Source organism: Panthera onca, chromosome D4 (genome assembly GCF_046562875.1).
Source record: "Panthera onca isolate mPanOnc1 chromosome D4, mPanOnc1 haplotype 2, whole genome shotgun sequence".
NCBI classification, from domain to species: Eukaryota; Metazoa; Chordata; class Mammalia; order Carnivora; family Felidae; genus Panthera; species Panthera onca.
The window spans coordinates 32554277-32574304 of record NC_138351.1 but is presented as its reverse complement, the minus strand read 5'-3'; the positions used below and the strand labels follow the sequence as shown (position 1 = coordinate 32574304).

Below are 20028 nucleotides of genomic sequence, written 5' to 3'. Positions count from 1 at the left end.
CTGAGCGCAGAAGAACAGGTAAAGTTTGTAGATAGAAAGTAATATGGTACCCATAGGAAGAATTACGGGGGTAGGGTAGAGGGAAAGAAAGTTTTAGTGAGATGGGAGATGGACCCGCCACTTCTAGACAGTTTTAACATGACGTTAGAAAAAGGTTTTAGGATGAAGTATCGTTTGAAAAATGTGTTTGGCTTATGTAAAAAGATGGTCGTTTCAAACCGTTTAAAAAATGTATCTTTTTTTCACTACCCATGTCGACCGTCGGGAATTTACGGATTGTGTTTAAATGGTTAATGATTACTCTGGCGTATTCCTGATCTTTTCTCTCAGCTTCATATGAGGAGACCGAATTTTTGTGATAATAGTGGATGCATCAACACAAAATTTTTAAAACGTTTAGACTTTTGTGTTTATTCTACCAGAAATCAGAGTCATTTCAGATGGCACTGTGCTCTTGATATAATCCACACAAATAGCCAGAGTCAATTATTTTTCTTTAGTCAGAGAAAATAATGTAACACAAGAGATACTAAAATAAACATATTTATAAATATATATTTGATGTGAACCAAATTAATTTCTCAAGTGGAAATTCTTCAGGAATAGAAAAATAATTGAATGTTGGAAATGGTAGTTGAAGTGGAATAGTAGTTTGATTCTTTACTAGCTGAGTGAACTTGAACAAGTCACTACCTTTTTGGCTTCAGATAATAATAGTATCTCATGGGGTTGCTGTAAGATTAAATGAGTTAATAAATGTAAAGTCAACAGTGTCAGTTCCATAATTAGTCTGATATAAGTTGTAACCATTACAATATTAGCAATAGTAGTTGAATAAATGAATATTTTCCTCATTTCCTGGGCCTTAAACTAGTGCTTTTATGGAATAGTTTCTGAGAAGTTGTAGGTTTTTGGTCCTTGATTTATTTTATTTTTATTTTATTATTTTATTTTATTTTATTTTATTTTATTTTACTTTGTTTTATTTTATTTTATTTATTTTTGAGAGAAAGGAAGAGAGAGAATCTTGAGCAGGCGCCACACTCAATGCAGTGCCTGACGTTGGGCTCGATCCCATTACCCTGGGATCATGACCTGAGCCTAAATTAAGAGTTTAATGCTTAACTGATTGAGCCAACCAGGTACCCCTGGACCTGGATTTATAATGGTAGTTTAAAAATAATCTAATATGTCGTTGGCTTCCCATACGATGTTTTCAAGACTATCAGTGACTTCTTTCACTGAAAACAATAGTTAACCTAGTGCTTGACTCATTAGAGGGCCTCTATTTAAGGAATTTCTTCTTGAATCCTTTCATAAAATACAATCATTTGGTAATGATTATTCACAGATTTGCTTTTAATACTTTATTTAATGTTATACTTGTGTAGTGTGTTTGTTACTATTGTCTCCACAGAGTCATTATAGTTATGACTTACAGAGAAAACCAATCCATTCACACGTCACTTTTTTAAGTGGTAAAATATACTCCAAGTTGATGTCACAGGATTTTAGACTTGGAAGGCACCATAGCGTTCATCTAGTCCAAGCATCCAGATTTACAAATGTGGAAACGGCTTTAGAATGAGATTGCATGAAAGTGCTAAGAAGTAGCGTATTGGTTTGGATGAATTACAGGTGTTTTCAAAAGTTTATGTGTATAATAAATACTTTTTGAGCCCGACAAAAGAACAAGAAGACTGTTGAACATAAAGTTAATTTCTAAATGCTTAGTTAGAATGATTCCTGGTGGCTAATGCTCAGAATGCTGTATTCCCATATGGTCTAATAGCATCCATACTTAGAAATTAAACTTAAGGGGCCCCTGGGTGGCTCAGTCGGTTAAGTGCCCAACTTTTGTTCAGGTCATTATCTCGCAGTTCATGAGTTCCAGCCCCAGGTTGGACTCTGTGCTGATGGCTAGGAGCCTTGAGCCTGCTTCGGATTCTGTGTCTCCCTCTCTCCTTTTGCCCCTACCCCGCTCATACTGTGTGTGTGTGTGTGTGTGTGTGTGTGTGTGTGTGCGCGCGCATGCACGCGTGTCTTAAAAATACACATTAAAGAAAAATTAAACTTAAGACATTCTCGGTTGACTCCATAGCTCAGGGGTTAGAACACTGGTCTTGTAAACTTAAGATATTCTGTTGTTTATAAACATAATGACATAATGTATTTCTGACATTATTAGTTCAAGAGATAAAATTCTTGCATTTTAGTAGCAAAAACTAAAAATATGATGGTCTCAGATGAAGTTTTGAGTCCTTCAATTTTATTGTATTTGATGTAGGTAAACATTTTGTAATTAATTATTAATAAGTTTGCCAGACCACACTTGTAGAATTCATTTCTTTTTCTATAATAGCCTAAAATCTGAGTTATTACTAAATAAATGCTTTGAGTGGGCATAACTTTGAGAAAAGTGTGGGTTATAACTGGTATAAATTAAGATACATAGATGTTCCAGAACAACATTCTGTGAACCGGCCACATGAGTATGATTTTTAGCAGTTGACTCAGATACCTTGTTTGAAAACACATGGTATGTGGTATTTTAGTAATAAAAAAAAATCTCTTAGATATTATTTAAGTTTTCTTTTGTCTTATATATATTTGTAAAACATTGAATTCTTATTTTTAGATTATTGTAAAGAGAACTTTACAGCTGCTCCATATACTGCTGAGCTTTTAGCGAGCAAGAAATGAGGTACAGTAAAGAAAATGACACATTATCATGGTAGAGCAGCCCAATAGTTTTAGTACCCTGGACTATGGACACAGTGTTTAATTTGAATCTCAGTCTAAGTCATTTGTACTGTCAGAGTATTAGGCTAGATTATTTGTACAGTTTAGTATCTGCCAAAGCTAGACATTCAGCTTCCTGAGATCAAAAGATAAGCCCCAAGCCTATAAACATAGTTTAGTAGGGAAACAGAGACTTAAAAAGATAACGATTCTATAATGGACATATAGACAGGTACAAGGGGAATTTAAGAGGGAGACCTAAATCTGAATGGGAATAAGTGTGGGGATGGCAAGTGAGAAGAGGAAATGAGAAGGGGGAAAGAGATTAGGTAAAAGATAACATAAAGACATTTATACCTGAACAGTTATTGAAGATTGCTGCTGTATATTTTTTGGAGGGCTTCAGGGTGGCATTGTAGAATGCTCAACTATAGTGAATGCAAGGTATGAAATGCAGTGTTTCTGGGAACTACAGGTGCTTCTGTATAGCTACGGTATGGTCTCCAGAGTAGAGTTTGCACCCCAGCAGGTATGCAGGATGATTGACTGGGGTGAAGGAAGAAAATATTACAATTTCAGTATATTTGTTTTTTTTTTTTAATTCTTTTTAAATCTCTATTTTAGTTTACTTTTTGGTGTATATAATAGCATTGCATGTATAAAGTATAAACTTATAAATATACTTTTATATATAAATATATATTAGTGACATATAACAATTTGTTTTATGTATATATTATTTATGATAGAACTAGGATTAAGATTTAGGCAACAAATCTATTCTCAAAGTTTTATATGTATGTATGTATATATATATATATATATATATATATATATATACACACACATATACATATACATATATATAGTGGCTAATATACAATGTGTACAGTGTGCTCTTGGTTTTTGGGGTGGATTCCCGTTGTTTATTACTTACATACAACACCCACTGCTCATCCCAACAAGTGCCCTCCTCAATGCCCATCACCCATTTTCCCCTCTCCCCCACACTCCCATCAACCCTCAGTTCTCTGTATTTAAGTCTTTTATGGTTTGCCTCCTCCCTCTCTGTTTGTAACTGTTTTTTCCCCCTTCCCTTCCCTCATGGTCTTCTGTTAAGTTTTTCAAGATCCACTTATGACTGAAAACATGTGACATCTGTCCTTCTCTGACTGACTTATTTCACTCCGCATAGTACCTTCTAGTTCCATTGACATTGCTGCAAATGGCATGAATTCTTTCTCATTGCCAAGTAGTATTCCATTGTATATATAAATTGCATCTTTATCCATTCATCAGTTGATGGACATTTAGGCTCTTTCCATAATTTGGCTATTGTTGAAAGTGCTGCTATAAACATTGGGGTACAAGTGCCCCTAGGCATCAGCACTCCTGTATCCTTCGAATAAATTCCTAGTAGTGCCATTGCTGGGTCATAGGTAGTTCTATTTTTAATTTTTTGAGGAACCTCTACACTGTTTCCAGAGCGGCTGCACCAGTTTGCATTCCCACCAACAGTGCAAGAGGGTTCCCATTTCTCCACATCCTGTCCAGCATCTACAGTCTCCTGATTTGTTCATTTTAGCCACTCTGACCAGTGTGAGGTGGTATCACCTCACAGTGTGGCTTTGATTTGTATTTCCCTGATGAGGAGTGACGTTGAGCATCTTTTCATGTGTCTGTTGGCCATCTGGATGTCTTCTTTGGAAAAGTGTTCATGTCTTCTGCCCATTTCTTCACTGGATTGTTTTTCTGGTGTTGAGTTTGGTAAGTTCTTTTGTAGATTTTGGATACTAACTCTTCTTCCGATATGTCATTTGCAAATGTCTTTTCCCATTCCATCGGTTGCCTTTTAGTTTTGTTGATTGTTTCCCTTGCAGTGCAGAAGCTTTTTCTCTTCATGAGGTCCCAATAGTTCATTTTTACTTTTAAGTCTCTTGCCTTTGGAGACGTGTCAAGCAAGAAATTGCTGTGACTGAGGTCAAAGAGGTTGTTGCCTGCTTTCTTCTCTAGGGTTTTGATGGTTTCCTGTCTCACATTTAGGTCTTTCATCCATTTTGACTTTATTTTTTGTGAATGGTGTAAGAAAGTGGTCTAGTTTCATTCTTCTGCATGTTGCTGTCCAGTTCTCCCAGCACCATTTGTTAAAGAGACTGTCTTTTTTTCCATTGGATATTCTTTCCTGCTTTGTCAAAGATTAGTTGGCCATACATTTGTGAGTCCAATTCTGGGTTTTCTATTCTATTCCTTTGGTCTATGTGTCTGTTTTTGTGCCAATACCATACTGTCTTGATGATTATAGCTTTGTAGTAGAGGCTAAAGTCTGGGATTGTGATGCCTCCTGCTTTGGTTTTCTTCTTCAATATTACTTTGGCTATTTGGGGCCTTTTCATACAATACAGATTCCACACAAAGGTTAGGATTGTTCTAGCTTTGAGAATTATGCTGGTGCAACTTTGATTGGGATCTCATTTAATGTGTAGATTGCTTTGGGTAGTATTGACATTTTAACAATACTTATTCTTCCAATCCATGAGCATGGAATGTTCTTGTGTCTTCAGTTTCGTTCATAAGCTTTCTATAGTTTTCAGCATACAGGTCTTTTACATCTTTGGTTAGGTTTATTCCTAGATATTTTATGGTTCTTGATGCAATTGTAAATTGGGTCAGTTTCTTTGTTTCTCTTTCTTTTACTTCGTTATTGGTGTATAAAAATGCAACCGATTTCTGTACCTTGACTTTGTATCCTGCGACTTTGCATTCATGTATCACTTCTGGGAGTCTTTTGGTGGAGTCTTTCAGGTTTTCCATGTAGAGTATCCTGTCGTCTGCAAAAAGTGAAAGTTTAACTTCTTCTTTGCCAGTTTTGAGGCCTTTTATTTCATTTTGTTGTCTGATTGCAGATGCTAGGACTTCCATCACTATGTTAAACAACAGTGGTGAGATTGGACATCCCTGTCGTCTTCTTGATCTCAGGGGGAAAGCTCTCAGTTTTTCCCTATTGGGGATGAGATTAGTTGTGGGCTTTTCATAGATGGCTTTTATGATGTTTAGGTATGTTCCTTCTATCCTGACTTTCTTTAGGGTTTTTATTAAGAAAGGATGCTACGTTTTGTCAAATGCTTTTACTGCATCTATCGACAGTATCATGTGGTCTTGTTCTTTCTTTTATTAATGTGATGTATCACACTGACTGATTTGCGAATATTGAACCAGCCCTGCAGCCCAGGAATAAATCCCACTTGATCATGGTGAATAGTTCTTTTTATATGTTGTTGAATTTGATTTGCTAGTATCTTGTGAATTTTTGCATCCATGTTCATCAGGGATATTGGCCTGTAGTTCTCCTTTTTTGTGGAGTCTCTGTCTGGTTTGGGAATCAAGGTAATTCTGGCTTCATAGAATGAGTCCGGAAGTTTTCCTTCTGTTTCTATTTTTTGGAACAGCTTGAGAAGGATAGGTATTAATTCTCCTTTAGATGTCTGGTAGAATTCCTCTGGGAAGCCATCTGGTCTAGGACTTTTATTTATTGGGAGAAATTTGGTAACTGATTGAATTTCTTCACTAGTTATGGGTCTGTTCAAATTTTCTATTTCTTCCCGTTTGAGTTTTGGTACCGTGTGGGTGTCTAGGAATTTGTCCATTTCTTCCTGGGTGTCCAGTTGGTTGGCATATAATTTTTCATAGTATTCTCTGATAATTGCTTGTATTTCTGAGGGATTGGTTGTAATAAATTCATTTTCATTTGTGTTTTTATCTGTTTGGGTCCACTCTCCTTTTTGAGGTGTCTGGCTAGGAGTTTATCAGTTTTCTTTATTTTTTCAAAAAACCAGCTCTTAGTTTCATTGATCTGTTCTACTGTTTTTTGTTGTTGTTGTTGTTGTTGTTGTTTTGATTCTATATTGTTTATTTCTGCTCTGATCTTTATTATTTCTTTTCTTCTGCTGGGTTTGGTGTTTCTTTGCTGTTCTGCTTCTAGTTCCTTTAGGTGTGCTGTTAGATTTTGTTTTGGGGATTTTTCTGTTTTTTGAGATAGGCCTGGATTGCAGTGTATTTTTCTCTTAGGGCTACCTTTGCTGCATCCTAAAGGGTTTACATTGATGTATTTTCATTCCATTTTTTTCCATATATTTTTAAATTTCTTCTTTAATTGCCTGGTTGACCCATTCATTCTTTAGTCGAATGTCCTTTAACTTCCATGCATTTGGAAGTTTTCCAAACTTTTTCCTGTGGTTGATTTCAAGTTTCATAGCGTTGTGATCTGAAAGTATGTATGATCTCAATTCTTTTGTATTTATTGAGGGCTGTTTTGTGATCTATCTTGGAGAATGTTCCATGTGCACTCCAGAAGAATGTATATTCTGTTGCTTTAGGATGAAAAGTTCTAAATATATCTGTCAAGTCCATCTGGTCCAGTGTATTATTCAGAGCCATTGTTTGTTTATTGATTTTCTGTCTAGATGATCTGTCCATTGTTGTAAGTGGAGTATTAAAGTCCCCTGCAGTTACCACATTCTTACCAGTAAGATTGCTTATGTTTGTGATCAGTTGTTTTATATATTTGGGTGCTTCTGAATTCAGTGCATAAACATTTAGTTAGCTCTTTACAACTGTCACAACTTTACTGTCTTCTAGGGAACTTGAATATAAATGCACTGTATGAGAGTTAGTGACCCAGGGAGCCTTCTGTTTTGCCTGTGCTGAGAAGTGATTGCTTCTGTATGATAAGGAATAGCTGTAGTGGTAGTAAGATGTTCAGCAGAGCAGTCCTAACTTAGTAAAAATGCTTATCAAAATTGTTGACGTTGGTAAGGCACTGAGTGCTATTTTCTTGTAAATAAAAACTTAACCTTTGTGTGTACCTTAGAGAAAATCAAGAAATGGAAAATTATTCTAAGCAAAATATTCTTATTAAAAATTAATTATGATAGTCTGCAGTTCTTTTGGAAATTTAATTTTTTTATTTGGTGCCACTTCAGTTACAAATATAGGCCTTGAAAGTTTTGTTTGTTGTTTTTATAAGGACTTTTGCAATTCCTGTTGAACTTGCCATCTTGCATTTTGCTAATGAATGCCTTCTTGTTTAATCCTTTGCTTTCACTTTCCCCTCTCCATCTATTTGGTGAATGAAATAGTTTAGATCACTTTGTACTTATAACTTTTCTCCTTTCCACTCTATTGTGCTATTACTTAAACTGTTTATCTTTTGAGTCTTCCTTTGGCTGTGTTTTTCATTATAACTGGATAATCTCTGAAGTTATGCCTTTAGATCTTCTTAAATCTATTCTTGTATGGCAAGAGCATTTATTTTTTATAACTTTATCAGTAAGACTCTCAAATCAATATTTTGAGCTTTCCCTTTTGTTTTAGTTTCATATTTCTGTCCACAGAACTTTTCCAATGGGTTGTACAACTATTGTATCTGAAAATGTTAAAAACTAAGTTTATTTCTAACCCAGATCTCCTTCTAATTTTTCTGTTTTTCTTTTCAGCTTTCTCATTCTTCTCCGTGGTGTCACTATTGTTTCAATCTGAATATATCAAATTCATCTTTGATTCTTACACTTTTCATTCAGTACATACACACTATCATCATGTTCATTGCTGAGTTCCTGTTGCTCAGCAAATATTTTGAATGAATGAATAACGGGAATGAATATAATTAGTATTTCTCTACTCTTTCCTACTGATGTAAAACTGTTCTTTCTGTAAAGTCCAAGTCCTTGTTGAGAAAGTAATCACACAGTATAGAGCAGTTGAGTAAATATGAATGAAAAAATATCATATGGGAAGCTGGGAAGATGGCAGAGCTGGGAAGATGGCAGAGCAGGAGGACCCTAAGTTTGCCTTGTCCCACAGATACAACTAGGTAACATATCATATCAATGTAAATACCCCAGAAAACTACTGGAAGACTGGCAGAACAAATTCTACAGCTAAAGGTAGAGAACAGGCCACATGAAAGAGGGTAGGAAGGGTGGAGATGCAGTGGGAAGCAAAATCCTGGCCATCGCGGGCAGTAGGAAGTCACAAGTGCAGAAAAGGGCAAGAAACAGAGTATCACCCTGGGGAGTCTGCATGGGAAAGCTGAATCCCTATAACATTTAGCTTTGAAAATGAGAGGGGCTGAATTCGTGGGTTCTTATAACTAACGGAACATAAAGTTTGGAATTTTGAAAATCAGTGGGCTTGGTTCTGGGAGAGCTCAGGATGTTAGGAAGCTGAGACCCTCCCTTAAAGAGACACCTTGACAAGTGTAATATTCCCATTATAGGTATTTCAGAATAAGAAGAGAGAGAAAAGGGAGCAGAAAACTTATTTGAAGAAATAATAGCTGTAGACTTCCCTAATCTATTGGGGAAGGGCACAGATATGCAGATCCAGGAGGCACAGAGATCCCCCAACAAAATCAACCCAAGGAGGTCCACACCAAGACAAATAGTAATTAAGGTGGCAAAAATTAGTGACAATTTTTTTTTTTTTTAAGTGGCAAGAGAAAAGAGATACAAACAAGGGAAACTTCATGAGTTTGCCTGTCAGCAGATTTTTCAGCAGAAACATTGTAAGCCAGAAGAGAAGGGCATGAAATATGTAAGGTGCTGAAAATGAAAGATCTGCAGCCCAGAATACTGTACCCAGTTAAGACTATCATTCAGAATATAAGGAGAGATAAGAGAGTTTCTCAGACAGAAACTAAAGGAGTTCATGACCACTTAATCAGTCCTACTAGAAATCTTTGAGTGGAAAAGAAAGACTATAAATAAGAGAATGAAGAGTAGGAAACACAAAAGCAGTAAAAATAAGTATATGTAAAAATCAGTCAAGAGATTCACAAAATAAGAGGATGTAAAATAACAGTATATACCTAAAATGTAAGGGGAAGAGGAATAAAGAACAGGTTTAAATTTATGAGACCACATATACAGAAGATATTATATGCAAACTGAATGGTAACCACAAATTCAAAAACCAGTAATAGAGATGTAAAGAATAAAAGAAAGAAATTTAAGTCTATCACCAAAGAAACCAGCAAACCATGAGAGAAAGACAAGAAAGGATCAGAGAAAAATTTCAATAACTATTTTGAATGTAAATGGACTACATGCTCTAATCAAAAGGCACAGTGTGACAGAGTAGATAAAAAACAAGACCAATCTATGCTGCCTACAGGAGAGTCATTTCAGAAGAAAAGATGCCTGCAGATTGAAAGTAGGGGATAGAGAAACATTTATCATGCAAATCGTTGTCAAAACAAAGATAGGATAGCAATATTTATATTGGACAAACTAGACTTTAAAACAAAGACTGTAACAAGAGAGAAGGATACTATATAATAATCCTACAAGAACATATAACAGTTATAAATATGCACCCCACATGGGAGCACCCCAATACATAAAAAAATAACAAATATAACGGAACTCAACAATAATAAAACAACAATAGTAGGGGACTTTAACACCCCACTTACATCAGTGAACAGATCATCTAAACAAAATCAACAAGGAAACTGGCTTTGAATGACACATTGAACCAGATAGATTTAGCATATATACTCAGAGTGCTCCACCCTAAAACAGCAGAATACATATTCTTTTCAAGGGCACATGGAATATTCTCCAGAATAGAGCATATATTAGGCCACAAAACAACTCTCAAGAAATTCAAAAAGATAGAAGTCATATGATGCATGTTTTCTGACAATGCTATGAAACTAGAAATCAACCACAATAAAAAATCTGGGAAGACCACAAACACGTGGAGGTTTAATAATATGCTAGTAAACAATGGGGCAACCAGAAATCAAGAAGAAACAAAAAATTACATGGAGACAAAAATAGAAACAAAATGGTCCAGAATCTTTAGGATGCAGAAAAGCAGTTCTAAGAGAGAAATTTATAGCAATACAGGCCTCCTTAAGAAGCAAGACAAATCTCAAACAACCTAACCTTACAGCTAAATGAGATAGAAAAAAGAACAAACAAATCCAAATCCAGCAGAAGGAAGCAAACAGTGAAGATTAGAGCAAAAACAAATGATACAAAACTAAGAAAGCTAGGAGCTTGTTCTTTGAAAAGATCAATAAAATTCATAATCCCCTAGCCAGACTCATCAAACAAACATAAAACAACAACAACAACAAAAAAACCCCAAAACTCAAAATCACAAATGAGAGAGGAGAAATAACAACCAACACCACAGAAATACAATTACAGGAGAATATTATGAAAAAACTGTATGCCAACAAATTGGACAAACTTAGAAGAAGTGGATAAATTTGTGGAAACATAACTAACCAAATTAGAATCAGGAAGAGATAGAAAGTTTGAATAGACTGAACTGGCAAATAAATTGAATCAGTAACCAAACAACCACCCAAAAACACAAGTCAAAGACCAGATGGCTTCACAGTTGAATTCTACCAAACATCTAAAGAATTAATAGGTATTCTTCTCCAAGTATTTCAAAAAATAAAAAAGGAAGGAAAACTAACAAACTAATTCTGTGAGGCCAGCATTATCCTGATAGCAAAACCAGATAAAGACACCACTACAAGAGAGAACTGCAGGCTATTATCTGTGATGAACATAGATGCAAAAATTCTCAATAAATACTAGCAAACCGAATTAAACAATACGTTCAGAAAGCCATTCACCTACATAAAATAAAATAAAAAAATCATTTGCCACAATCAAGTGGAATTTATTTCTTGGTTGCAAGGGTGGTTCAGTGTTTCCGAATCACTTAATGTGATACGTCAATAAGAGAAGGGATACAAATCATATCATATCAGTAGATGCACAAAAACATTTGACAAAATACAATATCCATTCACAATAAAAACCCTCAACAAAGTAGGTCCAGAGGGAATATATGTCAACATAATAAAGGCTTTATATGAAAAACCAACAGCTAACCTCATTCTCAGTGGGGAAAAACTGAGAGCTTTTTGGCTAAGGTCAGGGGGAAGACAAGGATGTCCACTCTCAAACTGCTATTCAACATAGTACTGGAAGTCCTATCCACAGCAATCAGACAACAAAAAGAAAAGGAATCCAAATCGGCAAGGAAGAAGTGAAACTTTCACTATTTGCAGATGAAATGATACTGTATATGGAAAATCCGAAAGACTCCACCAAAAAAGCTAGAACAAACAGTTCTAACATTTATATGAAATCACGAAAGACCCCAAATAGCCAAAGCACTATTGAAAAAGAAGCAAACCTGGAAGCATCACAATTCTAGACTTCAAGTTATTACAAATCTGTAGTAATCAAAACAGTATGATGCTGTCACAAAAATAAACACACAGATCAGTGGAACAGAATAGAAAACCCAGAAATAAACCCAAACTTTACGGTCAATTAATTTTGACAAAATAGGAAAGAATGTCCAATGGGAAAAGGACAGTCTCTTTAACAAATGGTATTGGGAAAACTGGACAGCAACATGCAAAAGAAAGAAGCTGGACCACTTTCTTACACCTATTAAAAAATAAATTCAAAATGGATTAAAGACCTAACTGGGAGACCTGAAACCATCAAAATCCTAGAAGAGAACACAAGTAGTAACTTCTTTGACATCAGCCATAGCAACTTTTTCCTGGATATGTATTGTGAGGCAAGGGAAACAAAAGCAAAAATACACTTTTGGGACTACATAAAAATAAAGAGCATTTGCACAGTGAAGGAAATCAAACTGAAAGGCAAGTTGAACAAAACTGAAAGGCAACTTCTACAGAATGGAAGAAGATATTTGGAAATGACATAAAGGGTCAGTATCAAAAATATATAAAGAACTTATGAAACTCAATGCGAAAAAAAAAAAACCCAATTAAAAAATGGGGAAGACATGAACAGACATTTCTCCAAAGAAGAGTACATATGGCCAATGGACACATAAAAGAATGCTCAACATGACTGATCATCAGAGAAATGCAAATCAAAACTATAATGAGATATCCCATCACACCTGTCAGAATGGCTAAAATCAACAGCACAAGAAACAACAGGTATTGGCAAGGATGTGGAGAAAAAGGAACATTTGTGCATTGTTGGTGGGAATTCACGCTGGTGGAGCCACTGTGGAAAACAGTATGGAGGTTCCTCAAAAGTTAAAAATAGAACTAAGATTCAGCATTTTCACTATGGGGTGTTTATGCAAAGAATACAAGAACACTAATTCAAAGGGATACATGCACCCTGATGTTTATAGTAGCATTATCTACGGTAGCAAATTTTTATCGTAGAAACCCAAGTGTCCATCAGCTGATGAATGGATAAAGAATAATGGTATGTATCTACAATGGAATATTATTCAGTCATAAAAACAAAGGAAATCTTGTTATTTGCAGTGACATGGATGCAAGCTAGAGAATATAATGGTAGGCAAAATAAGTCAGAAAAAGACAAATACTATATGATTTCACTTGTGGAATTTAAGAAAAAAAACAAGCAAAAGGAAAAAAAGACAAACCAGGAAACAGACTCTTAACTATAGAGAACAAATTGATGGTTATCAGGGAGGAGGTGAGTGGAAGAATGGGTGAAATAGAGGATGGGGCTTAAGGAGTATACTTGTGATGAGCACTAGGTGATGTATGGAATTGTTGAATCAGTATTGTATACCTAAAACTAATATAACAGCATATGTTAACTATACTGGAATTCAAATAAAAAAAATTCATAAAAATATTTTAGGTTTAAAATAAATCATTTAATTATTTATTTTTGAGAGAGTGTGAATGGGGGAGGGGCAGAGAGAGAGGGAGACAGAAAATCCCGAGCAGGCTTCATGCTGTCAGTGCAAGAAAGATGGAATGCCTGAGACAGATAATTGGTTAAGAGAGATGAGATCAGCAGTTTGTCAGGTATGATGGGTCCCAACTACCTGATATGTGGATAGCTAAAAGGCTGAATTATATTAGTGCAAATGAAGGAATCAAATAAGAGATTGGAGATCTGGATGATGATGGGTTAAAAATGCAAGGGGAATAAGAGTAATAACTGGGAGAATAGGTAAGGAAGATCAAGTAAGAAATAAATTTCATAGTCTAATAAATACCTTTTTTTGTAGGCATGAAGACTTTTTTTCTTAAAACTTTTCTGGATATTCAGTACAGCTGAATATGAGAGTACTTGTTTCCAAACTTTTATGATCTGGCTTCCCAAGCAGAAAATATTTTGAATAGGTACCCCCAATGTATCTATATTTATTTATCAATCATTTAATCATATTCTGTACTATTATATTTTGTATATTGTAAAGTGTTACAATCTAAATACTTAAACATGAGAGATAAGCATATTTTAAAATAAGCGTTAACATTAATGTTACAAAACGTTAGTTTTGGTGAGGACATTGTGATATTTCATTAGTTTTGAAAATCTTGGTTAATACTTGACTGTAGAACTATTTGAAAGTTTTGTTTTATATTAAATTTATTTTAATACTTAGCTTTAATGACTTTTGTAGTTCAGAGCTCATAAAGATGCATACATCCAGATGGAATGGCATTGTAAGCTGGGCTGACCATATTAGACAGGCAAAAGTTTTTGTTGAAATAAACCAATGAGAGTTTTGTCTTCCCTAATTTCAAATAGTTGTTCTTGAAGTCTAATAATACTACGGTTCTACTTTGATGGATAATTTTCATTTGCCCATCCAAATCTATTCTCCACTTTTGTGCACTGTGCTGTGTCCCAGGAGGCTGATTTCTAAGGACTGCATCAACTGGTCTGCCTTGTGTTCTGGCTTTTGATTGGGTTCAGTCAATGGGAGGCACTGACAGGAGGACTGGAGAGAGGTCAGGATAGCCTAATGGCTTTCTCTTTGCTGGGCTATATGTCATCAGTAACTGTGCTCCATCATTCTGTGGCCCTCTTCTGTAATTATAGCTTCCTTTGTTCTATCTATATCTTCCTTTGTTCTATTTTGACTGAAACTCTTTATTTAGAATATTTTTAAACAGATTAGATAATTTTGTTTCCAAGTTTTAGTTGTACAGATAGAGTTTTTATAGGTGACACATTTCTTTGTTTTGATAGCAACAACGAAAATCACATAATATGGGAAACTTTTTCAAACATCTGTTTTTTTGGGGTGGGCAGTGTTAGTGCATGTATTAACCATAAGTAAAGCTTAAATAGCAATTTACTTCTTTATTAATACTTGAATAATTTGAAACAGAATTAAGCCTCTGAATTCTGAAATTTGGAATGTGTTAACAACACAGAAAAGACCTTTGATGCTTTATGTGAAAAAAACAAAAACAAAGGGTAACTAAAACTCAATGAGTCCACTGTAATTATTGCTTAGCTTTTGCTTATAGCTAGCAATCTGTTATTTTCAAACTATTGCCAGAGTGATTTCATAAACTAATTTTCATAATAGTACAAAAGCTTGAATTTTGGAAAGGGAGAGTTAGTGTATGATTTGATTGTTGATTGGTTGTCTGACAATTCTTATTTGGAGGTGAGATTTATTTTTGTCTTATTGTATTTTATTCTCTGATAAATGAAACCCAAGTAGTTAGTAACAATTGTTTGATAGGTATTTCACTCTGGAGAAAATAGATGGCTGCAACTTTTCAACTTGAATTATGTCTGTAAATTTAAAATGAAAAATAGCTTGGCTTGTATCCTTCCATATGTCTTGTGTGTGTGTGTGTGTGTGTGTGTGTGTGTGTGTGTGTGTGTGTGTGTGTGGCTCTGAAGTTACATCCATTAAAAAAACAAAATCCTTATTCTCCTGGAGCTTTTATTCTGGTGAGTTGAAAAATTACCAAATAAATAGGTAATTATACAATATAATGTCGTGGTAAACAGGAAGGAAAAGAAATGGGTAAGGGAACAGAGTAACAAGGGATCCTTTACCAGTTATGATGGTCAGGGAAGTCCTCTCAGGAAGTCCTCTCAACTGCTGTTGAACAGATGTTAGGATAAAGTGATAATGCCTAGCCATACAGATACCTGGGGGAAGAGTGCCTGAAGTGAGGATGAGCTTGATCAAAGGCAAAGCTGATATTGGTGTGACTAAGAATAACAGAGACATTTGTGGCCAGAACACAAAGAGCAATGAGCAAAATGGTATAAAATGAGGTCTGGAGTGGTTGATGAGGGTCATATCACACTGGTCTTATAGTCCATCAGAATTTTGGTTTTTATTTTAAGTGTAACTGAAAGGCTTTGGAGGAGACAGAGCAGGGGGATGACATGATCTGATTACCTTTCAAAAGGATGACCTGGGTTGCTGCATGAAGAATAGACTGTAAAGAGATCAGAGTAGAAGCCAGGGTGCCTGTCACAAAGAGATTGCAGTAGTCAGATGAGACTTTGAACTTGTATACAAACACACATGCTACTTGGTGCCATATATATGTTTACATATACTTATTTATATATGATTGCTTTTGGCTTAAAAGATATATTCAGAATTTTTTTCACATTCAGCAATGTAATGTAGACATCTTTTATAGTGAGTACATACAGACTTCCTTACTCCTTTTGATGGATGGATGTTATTCCATGTTATGGTACACATTATTTAATCCATGTTGTATAAAAGGACATTTATGTTTACAGGTTATTCTTTTTACTTTTTTATTTAAGTTTACCTATTTATTTTGAGAGAGACAGAGACAGCATGAGCAGGGGAGGGGCAAAGAGAGAGGGAGAGAGATAATCCCAAGCAGGCTCTATGCTGCCAGCTGCAGAGACTGACACAGGGCTTGAACTCACAAACCGTGAGATCATGATCTGAGCTGAAACCAAGAGTTAGTTGCTTAACTTACTGAACCACCCAGGGGCCTTGGGGGTTATTCTTTTTAAAAGTACTCTGCAAACGTGTGTGTGTGTGTGTGTGTGTGTGTGTGTGTGTGTGTGTGTATTATTGCTCACAGTTGTGGAGATACGCCTGTAGGGTAAATTTCTAGGAGCATGAAGGGTCAAAGGATATGTGCATGTTAAATTTTAATGATTCTTACCAAATTGACTTATAAAAATGGTGTGCCCATTTTACACATCCAATATTGTATAGAATTATTCTTTTCTTAGATTCTCCCCAACACTGAGGAATATGTCTTTTTAATCTTTACATGTTGATATGAAAGCTACATTATAGTTTTCCTTTTTGTATTTTAATTATGAATAATAAATATCAAAGCATATCCATTTTTATTTCTGATGAGTAGTAAAAGATATTAATTTCTCTTTGAATATTTCTCTAAAGGATATTAATTTCTGAAAAAATACTGTTTAAAAAGTAGTTTATATAACTTCATCTTCTGCTTGTAGGACTTCTCTACTTGAAGTTAAAGGGTAAAATTTGGTTGCTGACTTGTTTACGTAACAATTTAGCTGTGTGTCTTACTATTTCCCTCAACTCTCCTTACTCCCAGTGCTCTGCATATACTGTGACCTCTGAGAACTCATGTTTCAGTGCATTAATGTTCTCTTCCATTAGTATTGATGAGGAAGTAATTAAAATTACTTTTATCACCAGTTTATTAACTTTTGGTCCACATTCCTTATTCCCAGCCCAATTAGCCATCATACAGATCTATGCTATTGTGCATAAAATAATCACAGCCTGAAACAGTGTGGCTACATTAGCCCAAATTCTTCAGGATTAGTTGAAAACTAATTTAAAAGTTCATGACCTACTTAAAGCTAAATCAGTTACATTATTATCCCCTATAACAAAAAAAAATACATAACAGTGCCATAGTTCAATAGAACCTTGTAGTTGTACCATTCATGGGATCTAGATGCCCTGAGACTAAGATTGTTATAAAAGTTCTTCTAATTTAAAGTAATAAACCACTGTGAACAAAGTCCAAGATGGACAGGCATTTGATTGTATTTCATGCCATTAAGGTTTGTTTTGTTGAACCTTACCCTATTTTAAGAAAAGCTTGTAGGAAAGCAGGAAAATTTGATTACAGGGTCAACTTTTAATTTACATAGATTCTTATTGAGCATATTGAATGCTTACCTGGGGTATTGACTTGATTTTGCCATTGTAGAAACAACACCATGTACAAAACCTTCAGAGGCTCTGGAATATTTTGCAAGGTAGAAGAGTAGGTATTTTCCCTGATGCTTTTTGTAATTCTCCCTTTTACAGATAAAAGTTCAGAAGTCAGGTTTTAATTTAAACTTTAAAACTTGATAAGATTAATGTTTTTTTTCCCCAGTGTAAACTTTTTTTAAGTTTATTTACTTATTTTGAGAGAGAGAGAATGAGTATGCGTGTGCTCACCAGCAGGAAAAGAGGAGAGAGAGAGAGAGAGAGAGAGAGAGACAGAGAGAGACAGAGAGAGAGACAGAGAGACTCCAGGCATACTGCACACTCAGCGCAGAGCCTGTTGTGGGGCTTGATATCACAATTGTGAGATCATGGCCTGAGCCAAAATCATGAGTTCAATGCTTAAACGACTATGCTACCCAGGCATCCCTTCCATTATACATTATTTTAATCAGTTATTTCAAATTCATTAAGGGGATATATGGATAATTAAACTCCTGAGAAACTTTTTCAGCAGTATTTTCAAGTCCTAGTCTAATATTAATAGAACATTATAGAGTAGAGAGACATTTGTGGTGACATTGAAGAGGTAATCTCAATTCCAAGATTCTTATTATAGGTTAGTCAGTTTTCTGAATTTGCACTTATATATTGTAATACTTCATTTGTTTAGAATTTCTTCAAAGTGTTTATGTACCATGAATTTATTCCCCCAAAATGTTTTTGTAGTATTGTTTATTCTCCTATACCAATGATAAGTAGTATGAAATACATGAAGAAATGTAAAGATGAGCTGCATTTAATTTTGCAAACAATAAACTTTTTTTCCATTAAAGAGATAGTGTTTTAATGCTTAATTTTAGTGCTAAAGATTTATATATTTCTTTTTTTAAATTTTTTTACTGTTTATTTATTTTTGAGAGAGGGAGAGAGACAGAGCATAAGTGGGGGAGGGGCAGAGAGAGAGGGAGACACAGAATCTGAAGCAGGCTCCAGGCTCTGAGCTGCCAGCACAGAACCCAACGTGGGGCTCGAGTCTGCTGACCACGAGATCATGACCTGAGCTGAAGTCGGACGCCTAACCAACTGAGCCACCCAGGTGACCCAAGATTTATATATTTCTTAAATGTAGGGAAGGGACTATCACTCAGACTGATTTTATGATATGGGTAAGGAAAACTAGAAATTAACGTAGGGTGAGTAAAAATCTGGAGCATAGGGACACCTGGGTGGCTCAGTCAGTTAAGCATCTGACTTTGGCTGAGGTCATGATCTTGTGGCTCTTGAGTTCCAGCCCCATATTGGGCTTTCTGCTGTCAGAGAACCCACTTCAGATCCTCTGTCTCCCTCTATCTGTCCTCCCCCCATGTGCTTGCTCTCTCTCTCTCTCTTTCTCTCAAAAATAAACATAAAAAAAAAAAAAAAAATCTGGAGCTTAGTTAAGTAAGGGTTTTTTTTTTTTTGTTTTGTTTTTTACATTTTTTATTTATTTTTGGGACAGAGAGAGACAGAGCATGAATGGGGGAGGGGCAGAGAGAGAGGGAGACACAGAATCGGAAACAGGCTCCAGGCTCCGAGCCATCAGCCCAGAGCCCGACGCGGGGCTCGAACTCACGGACCGCGAGATCGTGACCTGGCTGAAGTCGGACGCTTAACCGACTGCGCCACCCAGGCGCCCCAGTTAAGTAAGGTTTAACGATATACTTTTTATATAATTAACAAAAGGGATTATTCTTAAGATGCTGGCTAAGTGGGTTTGTTGCTTACCCAGAAGGTTTAACCTTATGAATTGACTTATTCTTCTCCAAGGCACCTGAGAGAAAAGACAACGATAGCAGTCACATCTAGAGGCTATTATGGACTGGAGGATGAGAAGGGAACTGCATGTACCTCAACAAGGCGGCGGTCAACACCACGAAATTTGGCAGGCTTGACAAGTGGAGTTTTTGAGTCAATAATGGTTCAAGTTTTGAGACAGGAAGAACAGCTGAGAGCAAAAGAAGAAAAAAGGTAAATGTTAAAAAAAAAAGTTTCATGTTTAAATTTCTAGGAACTACTTTTCAAAGAGTAGCTTATATAACTTTTGTGTGCCCGTGTCAATTTGGGCCCATTTTAGTAGTGATGCAAAATACATGGTCACCAAGTGTATGAATTCATAATGAAATAATCACAGTGAAATTTGTTTAAAAATATAATTTTAAATTTTAATCCAACTTACTTTGAAACTATAAAAAATAATTTTGACAAAAGATTTCAGAA

The 20028-nt window shown here is 35.4% G+C and overlaps 1 protein-coding gene across 2 annotated transcripts in view; it reads left to right on the top strand.

Moving 5' to 3' along the window:
• Positions 1 to 20028, top strand: part of BRD10 (bromodomain containing 10) — a 131045-nt gene that overhangs the window by 1389 nt on the left and 109628 nt on the right. For both annotated transcript variants that reach the window (XM_078436869.2, XM_078436868.2), the window contains exon 2: positions 19579 to 19779. In XM_078436869.2, coding sequence (XP_078292995.1) covers positions 19579 to 19779 — 201 coding nt within the window. The remainder of the gene's footprint in view (positions 1 to 19578; positions 19780 to 20028) is intronic.